Source organism: Protomyctophum bolini (genome assembly GCF_963924005.1).
Source record: "Protomyctophum bolini genome assembly, chromosome: 19".
NCBI lineage: Eukaryota > Metazoa > Chordata > Actinopteri > Myctophiformes > Myctophidae > Protomyctophum > Protomyctophum bolini.
The window spans coordinates 11,167,773-11,180,887 of NC_137880.1; the positions used below are offsets into that span (position 1 = coordinate 11,167,773).

General features: G+C 42.8%; 1 protein-coding gene across 2 annotated transcripts in view; it reads left to right on the forward strand.

Annotated features, from left to right (window-relative positions):
• Positions 1-12,864, forward strand: part of usta (uronyl 2-sulfotransferase a) — a 92,030-nt gene extending 79,166 nt beyond the window's left edge. For both annotated transcript variants that reach the window (XM_080790631.1, XM_080790632.1), the window contains 3 exons: positions 7,340-7,437; positions 8,944-9,101; positions 9,764-12,864. In XM_080790631.1, coding sequence (XP_080646757.1) covers positions 7,340-7,437; positions 8,944-9,101; positions 9,764-10,056 — 549 coding nt within the window. In that variant the 3' untranslated portion in view covers positions 10,057-12,864. The remainder of the gene's footprint in view (positions 1-7,339; positions 7,438-8,943; positions 9,102-9,763) is intronic.
• Positions 12,865-13,115: the final 251 nt, after the last annotated feature.

Consider the following 13,115-nt stretch of genomic DNA (forward strand, 5'->3'; position numbering starts at 1 on the left):
GCGCGCATGTGTGTGCATGGCTGCGTGCGTGTGTTGCTATGTCAACACTGGCCTAGTAGTACAGAGCGAACAAGCAGAGTGGGCCGGGCCAGTCAGTCAGCCTGTCTTTGGGTCTGTCCCCATGCCTGGGTGTGTGTGTGTATTAGCTTCGCTGATCCCTTGCTTGCCCTGTGTGTGTGTGTGTGTGTGTGTGTGTGTGTGCACGGGTGTGCACGAGAGGTGTCAATGAAAGAACACTGTCAGTTTCCCCCTAGCCTAGAGCCCAGGGAACCCGATGCACGTGTTACTGAGACATTCCTGTGGCAGGCTTAGAGTTTCCATCCTTCCCCACTCCCCTCCCTATAGTCCCATGCACACACACACACACACACACACACACACACACATGCACTATACTGGGCGCAGATGCAATGGCATGCACTGGACACATATACACACGGAGGCACACACGCGAGCGTTCACATGCATACCTTCGCATGCAAACAGACACAGCATACACACAGTACACACGAGGCGAGAGCTCGTGGAGTTTCTTGTGTTGGGAGTGAGCTCTGCAAATATTCCACGTTTTCTTCCCTATACATTCATTATAGGAATGAACGGCTAACACAACGCTGCCCTGTTGCTCTGGTGTTTATCTGGTCGGGACTTCAGCTACTGTACATAATTAAGAGCGGTTTTGTTTGGCACGTTAAAATAATAACAAACGCAGAGCAAAGGAGAAAGATGAATGAACACGGGGGGGAATGATTTCACCGCAGGCTGATGATCACCATTTGTCTCTACACTGACTGTTTCACTCAACAATCATACGTACAAACAAAACTAAAGGCCAAGTTCCTGGGCGTGAAACATATTTCTTGCCCTGCCCCTGCCATGGCACATAAGACATGGCAATCTTGACCAAGATGGCGGCACCGACGCGCAGCTGTGTACCCTCTCGCACTTGTTCTAACTTCTTCACACAGTTATACTCACACACATGACAGGCAAACACTTCTTCACACACCAGAGTGTAACCCACCGGGGGGGACATGGAGCCTGGCTTCGACCTACTCCGCCCGCCCAACACTCCCTGCTGACACTCCTGACAGGTGCCACCCCAGCCCTTAGGAATAGGAATACATGCAATGGGCCCGGGCCGACCTAGTGGTCCGGGCATCTAGGCTGGTAATCGAGCCTGACAGCGTGTTGCGGGTTCGAGTACCGATCCCGACGACCTTTGCTGTGTGTCTTCCCCCCCCCCCCCCCAATCTCTCTCCCTGTTTCCTGTCAAGCTACTGTGATTAAAAGTACCTTCCCCGACCGACTTCCCTCACACAAACACGGGCCAATTGTGTTCGCATAGACACCCGACACAGCCAACTGCTGTGATTTGAACCGAGTGCCCTCATTTTATAACTCTTAATCCATGCATTTTAAATGATGCACAGTTTGTCTACTCTCCCGTCCTTTCTGTTCTGTGCTCTAATTGTTTTACCTCTTTTATCTGCAATACAGATGAGCCTGCAACAAATAAGAATTTCACCCACTTTAAAGTGATGCGACAGTAAAGATTGATTCTCTCTTTCAAACATCTATCGTGGCACACTTTGTCCCAGATGCAACTGTAAAAACCCTCTCCATGTATACTCATACACATACTCATTGGGTTCGCAACAAAGTACCTGCTTCCACAGCCAATATAAATGTCAAACCTGTTCCACAGGGTACCAAAATGTTTATAAAACATATTTGCAAATGATGTTTGGCACAGGTTTGCAAATATGTTTTTATAAACATTTTTGTACCCTACTTAGGATAATACAGTGAGAAGTTTGGAAAAACAGTTTAGTATACTTGGCAGTTTGGCAGTTTACCTAGCACCTGGTATTAAACCTAATAGACTCTAGCCAGTTAGAACTTGAAAGAATAGAAATTTAGATTAAACAAACAATGTCGTCGGTCTGAAACAAAGTATAGCTTTTGCATTAAAACAAATCTCTGTAAATGTTGAATGCTTTGGAAGTTCACGGTTCATGAAATCACTTCTATAAACAGTATTTTTTACATTTGAGAATTCTTGGATGAAGCTTTTGTTTTCCTAAAAAAAAAACAGCTGTATCGCCTTTTTAATATACCGCCAAGAATAAAAGGCTTAGAATTATTTAGTTAATGGCATTTAATCTAAGTTGGCATCTCCTTAACGAGAAAAACCCTGATGCAGGCTTTGTTGTGTGCCAGTGTTGTGCACCGAAAATAGGCCAATCTACGTACAAGATCACATTCACAAGTGTTGTAAGCTCGCAGGTTGGCTAGTTTCGATGTCCAACACTGGCACACAACTAAGGTAAATAAATCAGGCCTGAAGGCAGGCCGTCCCATGGGAAAAGGCTCAAGTCATTCACTCTTGTCGCCATTCATGCATTCATTCCATTCACTGGAATGGGAGATTAAGGCTCATTTAGATACAGTTTCTGTGAGTGCTCAGCTAACCCCAACTGCTCATTTGACTTAATCCACATGGAGAAATGGGAACAATGAGCGTATACACACAAAGTTGCCTCTCCAATACTAATGGGGCTTCTTAAACGGAAGGGGGGGGGGGGGGGGGGGGGGGGTGTGCACGCACGACTGGCTACAAGCTGTGACTGCATACATGTCGAATGGTGTCACACATGTCATAACCTTGTCTTTCTGTCTGTCTCTACAGCAGTGGTTAAAATGGTAAATAGTGCATTTCGACACCAACTCTGGGGGAGCCCGGGTTCAAATCCAGCCACTCTACCCCTGAGCCACCACCGCCCCCAGTTCTCAACCAGTGGTCCTTGAGGGGGTTCCAGGTGGTCCCGCCCAGCTAAACAATGGAGCGTTGTGGACCCTTATAGATCTTTAACTCTTGAGAGTTAAATTATTCTTAAACATCTTCATTACTTAAATTACAAGAAGTCTACATAATTAGAGAGTTATGAATAAATGTTATTTTGATCAACGTTTGCCTGTTATCTCTCCTATTGTACCACATCAATACCCTACACAGCACGGAATTGTGGGCAAAATCCTATCCAACGACGACAAAATATTGGTAGTCTTTGGTCTGAGAGGCTAAATGTCATCAAATGGTGGTCCGTGGCTCAAATGCAGAATAAATAATGGGCATTGAAATGGAAATGGTTGAAAACCACTGCTCTACAGTTCTACTCGTCTTTCTTTCTCTACTATTTTTGTCTCTCTCCCCCCGTCTCTGTTTTTCATTTGTGGCGCAATAGTGTTCATTGGAGTCGTGTACGGCTGGTTGCAGAAAGGCTCCATGGGGGAATTCACTCAACCATTCTCTGTTTAAGAGCTTGGCAAACCGAGGAGTTGCTTGTGTGAAATATAAGCACGTATTGTATATTTAATGCCCGTGTCGCGACTCGCGGCCTGTTCCGGTAACAACTTTTATTTTATTGAGTGTAGACGGGTCATGTTTATTAGGGGTCTAGCGATAGATTTTAACAGCGACTATAGGATACGCATCACGATACGTGGTTGACGATGCGATACATGGACGATATTGGTTCATGCATGGCGATACGATACGAATGGAGATGAGAAATATCATGGTCATGTCATGGTCATGTCAGTATCATGTCAGTATCATGGTCACTATCATGTCAGTATCATGTCAGTATCATGGTCATGTCAGTCTGCTTCTCTACCTATGTATCTAGTGAAATACCAGTGATAATTTAAGAGCGTACAAATGGCCATTTATACACTCTGAGTTAAATTAACACCAACACATTTTACAGTATTGCATTTGTTAAAAACTAAAAAAAAAAGAAAACAAAAAAAATCCTGATGGTTGAAGTCATGGAATCTGAGCATACATTCCTTTCTCAAATGTAAATTGGAAAATAGTAGGGAATGTACTAATACAAAATAAAGTAATAAAATAAAAGGATAAATTATAACAAGAGGAACATGCAGTACAATTATGTCTGATCATAATAATATTAATTAAAGAAACAAAACAAGAGCAGTGGTTTCATTGGCTTATAGACCCTGCATTGATGATAGCACAATACTAAACTTATTAAATGTTAAATTGGAGATTTATTCAGTGGTACATTCCACTGATCATCAATAAATACTGTCCCCAGTGTCCCACACAGTGCAGTCAAACATGAAGTTCAAAAACTTTGGAGACAATTGCACCATTCAGCTCAAGAGGGGGGGGGGGGGGAGTCACTTAGCAAGCTCATAATTTATGTCGCCTTCGCTTACATATATATAGGCTTTGGCCTCGCTTTCCCAATGTTCCTGTCAAGACTACCTTGATGTGTGCAAGAGAATATTTGTTCGTGTTTTTCTCTCTTCCCTATATGAATCAGGACGGATTCCAATGGTGTATGCTAGAAGAGAGCAGCATAATGAACTGGAATCTGCATTTTACCGTCTCATCGGTCATATCGGTCATAGAAATATATGCATACAACGTACCATTTCCATTCATGGCTGTGCTTCCGGGTCAAACAAGAGTGGAAGTAAATGAATCCACGGAGGCCTCCGGGACATGTTTGTTTGATATGAAGATGCGTCCGTCGTGGTATCCTTTGGGTGCTCCAGCAAAGCAGATGGTTTTGAACTATACTTTTATATCCTTTTATATACCTTAACCCATTCTGAACGGGAACCCATTTTGGTGTTCAGCATCATGTTATGCTTTAGCTATTGAAAAATAGCAGATCTACAAGCTCATAGCGCGCCACCGAGTGGCGCGCTACGAGCTTGTAGGTCTGCTATTTTTGAAAAATCGAAGAACGACTGACATTTTTTAGAATCTGATCTCAGGTCAGAATGGGTTATAATCAGACCTGTGTGTGTCCAGTGGAAACCTCAGGTCAGAATGGGTTAAGAAAACATACTGTACCTTAATCAGTCAGAACAATTACAACATACACACATACATCTCCAAACTTGATCAGGGGTCTTCAACGTTTTCCAGACCCCTTAGCTGAGAGAGAGATGAAGCAGCATCCCGTCTCCCTTACATGTTGTATAGAATATGTGTTGCAGATTACACCTTCTCATAGATGGCTTCATAGACTCGTTTGACACACCTTTTCTTGGATTCACGTTGATCTGTATTTTCAGACAGTCAATACCCTCAATATTTAGTAAACTTTACCATTGTTAGTTACTGCGAGAGTGTAACTAGTCTAGCCAACACCAACTCGGACTTCTGGATCGCTGCCCTCCACACTCTCCTATCCAACTTTTCTTTAAGTTGACTTGACTATTATTAAGTCTGTCTAAAGTTAATGTTGTATTCGTTCGTAAAGTGGTCACATCCGCACAGGCGTGCGCGTGCGCGTGTGTGTGTGTGTGTGTGTGTGTGTGTGTGTGTGTGTGTGTGTGTGTGTGTGTGTGCGCGCGCGAGCGCTTTGAGTCACAGCTGACTATTTTAATTGATGGTTTAATGCCTCCATAGTACATGCCATACATTGTGTTGTCAGTGTAGGGTCTTATCAAGCCAGTTTCTGCCCATTAGCAGCTGCCCTCTCATACAACCCAGCGCATGCCTCTGCTCTGGTCCTGTCCTGGTTTTGCTTAATTCTCTATGATGGAGCATCCTGGCCTCAGCAGTTAGCTTTGACAAATTGCTCTTTCCTAATTTCAGCCACGACTGACCCATTAGGCGATTAATCACAAAGGCAGCCTCGAATTAACTATTACACTTTTACCGAGGTCTTATTTTATTTCGTTCATAGGCTTGTCAACACCCTTTACCTCATACATGTTCGCTTAGTACTTTGAGAGAGAGAGAGAGAGAGAGAGAGAGAGCGACAAAGACAGAGAGAGAGAGAGAGAGAGAGAGAGAGAGAGAGAGCGACAAAGAGAGAGAGAGAGAGCGACAGAGAGAGAGAGAGAGAGAGAGCATGCAGGTCTATGAAAGTCATGTTTCGTGGGGTGTTTTGTTGCCCAGACCTCGTTGCCATCTATAAAGCTTACGTCACCTGAGATGGATTTCACTTCCAGGTCCACAGCCCTCATCACTGTAGCACAGATTGGCTTACTTCACTTCTTGGTGTGTGTTTTTAATGTTTCCAAATTCCAATATTATTTGTTTTAATGTATTTATTTTCTTTAAATGGCTGCCTCGTGTAACTGAGAAGTACATGGTTAATTGTGTCTCAGCTGTAATGAAATTCGACTTGTTTGTTTATATTTGTAATATGACAGTTATTTCTTGGCAGGAAAAAAGTATTTGAGCAATGTGTTGCTTGCCGAGAACCTCAGAAGTAGCCCAGTCTGTGCCCCCTGTGTTTTCTGCAGCTAAGATTTAGCTGCAGAAATTCTATTAACTTACACACAAGCAGATTCTTCTTCTTTTTTTTATTTTTATCATTCGGCAGCTCTGTGTCTGAAATCATCTGACTTAAAAGACTACAGCATATCTTATCTTTGCTGAAAGGATGTGGTTTTGGTGCAATAGCTTGGGTTTCACAGATAATTACCATCATGGAAGAGCACCTTGTAATTTCCTTGGTGAAGCTCTCCCTCTAGTGACAACATTGCTGAATTACAGTACCTTTTGTTGGTATGCACTCCTTGCTGCTGACCAGAGGGACACACTGAGGGCCAGTGTGTTCTACACAGTGCATGAAAGGAGCAGGGCACCTTTTCATTTACGTTGCTCTTGCAATCTGCATGAAATTAGCACCTGGTTCACTAAGGCAGCAGCTAATGGGGTCGCCTTCTAGTCACACTCTCTGTGTGCACGGCAGAGCAGAACAGCGTAATCCATTCAAACTGGGAAGGTATCTGTGTCGTTTTAGGTTTGAGCTAAAAAGGCTTTATTTTATATGTTGGCTATTCAAATATAGCAGATGTACAATAATGGAAGATATATACAGACTCGTAGTAGTGAGACATAGTGTGACACTTTGTGCCGAACTCTGAACTTCCTGTTGATTTTACTATTTGAAGATCCGGATCCACGGATGCAGTCCGGGTTTTAAAAAGAGTAATTAAAAAGAGTTTTGGTGATGTTCTATATTGTCTGAATCAACTTTGCTTGTGTTAGTTTACGCACTATAAAAGAGTGACTTTGAGAGCTGTTTCAAATTATCAATTTCTAATCACTGGATCAATTATTTTTTATTTCTTGTCCACATTTGGAGTTACATTATGGCAAGGTAACCGCACAACCCAAACCTCTACCAAAGTGGTCTTGCACTTTAAGTAAAAAAAAGTATTTACTTTTTCCACCGCTGGAAGGGAACCGTCAGAATCATCTTTATTCAGAATCTTCAGTAATCAGTATTGTAATGTATTTTTGAACTCATCTTTTGTCTCTCTGTTTGTCTTGTAGGACATCAACGTCTGCATCCTGGAGAACTATCCTGAGTGCTCCAATCCCCGGGTGTTTTACATCATACCGTATTTCTGTGGACAGCATCCCCAATGCAGGTAACTGGAGACGTCTTGTGGGTGAATGGATCGCAGTGATCCGAGTCAGCACATTCAGGACTCTGGGAATGCAGTCGTTTGTTGCATGACATAAAGCGAGGATCTGTAACTAGCTCATGTTCGCCTGGACTCCTGGAGTGTGGAGCTCCACGCAGCTTCAGTCTGATAATGAGGCTAAGCTCACGTTGCAGTGTGACACATTGAGAGCGTGAGAATGTGTTTTCGGTGCATGACACCACCGTGCATCTTAGCATGAATCAGTAACACCATTAACCCATTCAGGACGCCTTTTGGTGTATTCAGCGTTATGTTATACTTATTTATTGAAAAATAGCAGATCTACAAGCTCATAGCGCGGCTACGAGCTGACATAGAAGCATAGGCGTTTTCAGAAAACTAATGTTTTAGCCTATGTAGAAGCCTTTTTTTTTTTTTTTTTTTTTTTTAATCTGCCTCAGATCTAAACGGGTTAACACCGGGAAAGCATCTGTTTCAATAAGTGTGAATCAATAAATATGAATCTTGATTTCATTCACCTGGTTTATTCCCATCGCTGTGTGTCCTCCAAACACAGCTGGTTTTGATTATAGAACTACTCCGTTTTTAATCTCATTCAAGATGACATCCAGACAGAGTATTCCTCGTTTTAAACTTAATCATCACGCATCACGATTGTCGTTGTCGTAGTTGTTGAAATATTAGTATAAGTATAGGGATGCACCGATATGTACATTTGTGGCCGATGCCGATGTTTTAACACCCTAAGCGCACAGGACGAAGTTCTCCAATTAGTAACGCCCAGCGCTCAGGACGGAGATTATTGATATCAAAACCGATATCGCTCCACAGGCTGGAAGCGTCTGTTGCGCAACATTCAATGTTATTTTCCGGTGGGGCGTCATTGAAAATGTTCTTCCCATTTTAGCCGACGAGATTGAAAATCTTAAAACGTGAATAACTCTTCCGTCCAATTCTAAGAAAGGATTATGTGGTCCCGTCGCTATAGTCGCGATAGAATTAATCATACCTCCCTTTTTGTTGTCGAGTGTTTTGGCTACATCAAGCTACTTCAGCCACATCTGGGATAACATCCGGTCCGTCGCTAAATGTGCTTCAGCCAATAACTGATACCGATATATGTTTATTTCGTTTTTGTTGTTTTTTATTTCCCCCTTTTGTGGAAGAGACACAAATACATCTTCAATACAAGAAATTCAGAAGCTACATCTTGGTAGGCTGCAGATAAACAACACACCGACATAGCCGACGCAAAATGTATGTTTATCAACTACAGCCATGGGTTAATGTCCGTTTTATTTGCAGATACCGATATTGCCCGATAACGGCAAATATCGGGCCGATAACGATATGTGGCCGATGCATCGGTGCGTCCCAATTCGAGAACCTCTGACATAGAAACATTGGTTTAACAGAAAACCGCCATGATTTAGAAGACATTAGTAGAATCTGGTCTCCATGGGGTAAATGTCTCTCTCTCCCCACCAGGGAACCAGGAGTGTGGGCTCTGGAGAGGGCCAAGCAGAACGTCCTGGAGAACTACCTCCTGGTGGGGGTTCTGGAGGAGCTGGAGGACGTTCTCCTGCTGCTGGAGAGGCTCTTGCCTCACTACTTCACTGGCGTGCTCAACATCTACAAGAGCCCCGGTAAACCACCGCCATCAGTCACTCACTGTTATCTATATGGCTGCCGCTGGTTGTCAAACCTCTTAGCCTGAGAGCCAAATGAGACGTTTTATATCTCCCCGCAACCCACACAAGCACACAACACAACAACGTCGCATTGCACTGCTTAAACATTTGTTTCTAATTTATGGAATTCTTTCTTTTATGAAATGATTTTGAAAGATCTTTGAATTTGTATTTAATTCATGAATAAGCTTCTTTCTTCTTTTTTTTTAGTGGTGCAACCACTCCAAGGAACAGCTGTTCTAACCTATGTGACTACAGTATAGATAGATAGATAGATAGATAGATAGATAGATAGATTCTTTGTCTCGGTCATGGTTTATCCAACAATTTACAATTTAGGCATTTAGCAGACGCTCTTAATCCAGAGCGATTTACATTAAGCAAGAACAAAAAGCATGGGAATACATCACATAAAACATTTATCATGAAACATGCGTAAGCTAAGAAAGTAACAGTGGAATATCTATATAATGAAACTATACATGTAAACTATACATCTATACTACTATGCCATGTGCCAAATGACAACAAGTTGTCTCAAGATACTTTGCATATCTAGACCATACTCTTCTTAGTAGATAGTCTCTCACCTCTCATTCGGTCTTCATCTCCCACAGACTACAGGAAGATGGGCAACATGACGGGCACGGTGCGCAAGCACACGCCCACCCTGGAGGCCCTGCAGGTGCTGTACCACCGCATGCGCTACGAGTACGACTTCTACAACTTCATCCGCGACCAGTTCCACCTCATGAAGAAGAAGATCGGCCTCAAGTCGGTCTCCCAGCCCCCGGCCCACTCGGTCTCCTTCCTGCGCGAGCTGGCCCTCCGGACCCCGGAGCCCTTGGACGAGGACGAGGAGCTGGACATGGACCTGGAGGACGCCAACAGCTGGCTGGTTCATCCCTGAGGGCTTTGCTTTGTCATCTCAACAACCCCCTGGCATCCCCTATGCTGGAGGAGGGGGACATTAGCCAACAACAGCGGATCTGCAAGCTCACAACGTGTCGCAGAGCGACGGGTTGTGAGCTTGTAGATCGGCTATTTTCTGGCGAAGGTGATTTGTTGTAGCGGGGGAAAAAAACAAAAGAGTGGACCAGATACGGAGCCGACCCCCGGTCAACAAAGTATGGAGGGTTTTGAGTGGTTAAACGGTGGACAAGGCCAACAGCGGGTCGGCTCGGATTGGCTGGAGGACGCCTGAAGGCGACGGGGGAACGTGCCCCGACTGTCTGCATTCCCAAGACGTGCGAGGCGGCGTTTGGGGGGGTGTGTGTGGATCCTGCTGCTCGTGTTTTTACGGGCTCCGTTCTCTGTCCCGCGATAGACTTACTGCGCTGCGTTAGCGCCGTGGGATTGGGTAAATAATATACATTTACAAGCTGTTCTATTTAAAAACTGACCATGGATAACAAAAAAATATATTATATTTTATCTCTAAAACTCAGTTTGGTCGCCTCCAGTTTGATTTCCCTCCTGAGCTTGTTTTTTATTTTTTGAATTTAAGATGCCTACTGTGCTGTAATCTCCAGGAGAGATTAATGAATGCATGATGTGGACATGGTAATCTATTGGGAATTGACACTGCCAGTAATGTGGACATTTTAGCATTAAGACTAGAATCTGTGATACTATCCAAAGTGGGTAAGATGAGTGTGAATGTCCTAAAAGCTGGAAAACTCATAGGGAAAGAGAGGGAAGCCATGATGTGACCCTCTTGGAATATTTTAACTATTTAGATACTATATTAAATAGTTCTCTATGTCTCTCTTTGTAAAGGTGTCTGTTAAGGATCCCGTTTGTGCGTCAAGAAAAGTGCCAAAACCTTTTATGTATTTTGTCACCCAGAACTATTTTAAGTGCCAAACCTATCAATGAAAGTCAGAAAAATGTGCGTAATGAAAATCACTCCATATTGCTGGAGGACTTGTAACATAGTAATGTCTGTGTATAAAATAGGAATTGTATATGAGAGTCAAACAGTTATCACTCGCTTATGAATTCAAAGAATTCCAACTGGGTGTGATTGTATTTGACCCAAGCATCACAGGATGGGAACAAACAGAGCCAACTCATCTGGATTTGTCATCGTCTATATAAATCTACGGCGCCCTTTTGTTTGTGTGGTCCTCCTGACTGAGCCATCACTTTTTTGTGATGTGCTCTCCCATGTTAACGGTGAGTTTTTCCAAATGGTTGATCGTGTCGTCAAGAACTGGTTGTATATTATTGCATTTTACTCTTGACCATTACACACGACCCACACATTCAGTTTGCCACTGGACTGGCGTTACACAGGTGGGCAATGAAAGATGTCTCTCTGTTTGTTTCTACCCTGCGGTATAATAATAATGGGCAAGGCAGAGAATGCAAACACAAAAAGCTTTTCTGGAATAGTCTTGTTAATCCAAAGTTCGGAGGGCACGCGTTAGTCCGACATCCCGTTAGTCCAGTGGTTTTCAACCCTTTTCATATCAAGGTCTATTTATTCGACATTTGAGCCACGGACCACCATTTGACGAGATTCGATTTGACGAAAACTAAAGAATATTTTGTTATTGTTGGTTACGATGTTGTCCACGATGCTGTATTGATGTCGTACCATAGGAGAGATATCGTTGATCAAAATAACATTTCTTCTAATTGTGTAGGCTTCTTGTAAATTACTCCATTTAGACCTGGTGTAACCCATACGTTGTTTTACCTTTAATGCAGGGAGCCACCCATACACTGTATAGCAACATTTATTATATATATATTTTTTCAAATGTTTAACACTAATTTAACTCTTTAGAGTGAAATTTTACGCTCTCAAAAGTTAAAGACCTATGGCTCCATTCCTTTACCAAGTACCAACTCTCCATCATATAGCTGGGGACCACCTGAACACACCCTCAAGGACCACTGGTTGAAAACCACTGCGTTAGTCTGACTACGTGGCCAGTTAAGACTCACCCGTGGCTTTGGCGTGCGGTTAGGGTTAGGGGTTCGTATGGCCGGAATATTGGGTAGTCGAATTATTGGGACGTTGGACTAACGCTACGCACCCCCAAAGTTCAACACCTGAGCATGCCAAATGGAAGTACCATGAGTGTCAATTTGCCAAACTGTGGTGTTTCACGAACCTGAATGAATGGACTGCACTTGATCTGGCTGTTTCAAACATCCTACGGCGAAGTTCAGTGAACTTGAAGTGTTTGCTATGCTGGAATGTTGGAAATATCCAGCAATGTTTCAAATTAAAATTGGTCAATGTCACTAAGACACGCTTTGTTTGTGTTCTAATACTTTTGTTAAAGTGTTTGCCAGGTACCACTTTCTGTAATTCTACATTTTGTCCTTTTAGGCTGAACCAGTGAATAGCTAGCTACTCACTGCATGTCTTCCATCACATCCAGAGAGATAAGCTAATACACAAACGTATTCTTCCATATACAGTATCTCATCAGCCATTCTAATCTTTATTATATCAACTTATTCATAGTACTGTCAATTGTTCAGTAGGCCTTTTTTTTCAGTTTAATTTATTGTTTTGTATTCATTTGCATTCCAGATAAAATTCTCAGGAACAACAACAAAACAAAGTTGTATAACCTTAATTGCTTGTACCTTCGGGTTATTTTAGCTATGAAGCTATGGAGTTTAAAATATATCAACGGCTGAAAACTTTGCTGGTTAACAACTAACACAGTACATTTTTCCAGTCTTCAAAATAAATGTCCTCTAACCCCTTGCAGTTCCTCTACTGTTTTATTCAAAGATGGCTTAATTGTTTTGATCTGACACTTCTCTCTCTCTCCCCACCCCCTCTCTCTCTACTTCTCCCCCACCCCCACTCTCTCTCTGCCACTTACAGCTCCATCTCAATGAATTAGAATATTGTGTAAAAGTTCCAAAGTGCCAAAACTACTAGTAACTGTAGTGTACTGACCATGGTATTACTATTACTGTGCTTAACTGACCAGCGAG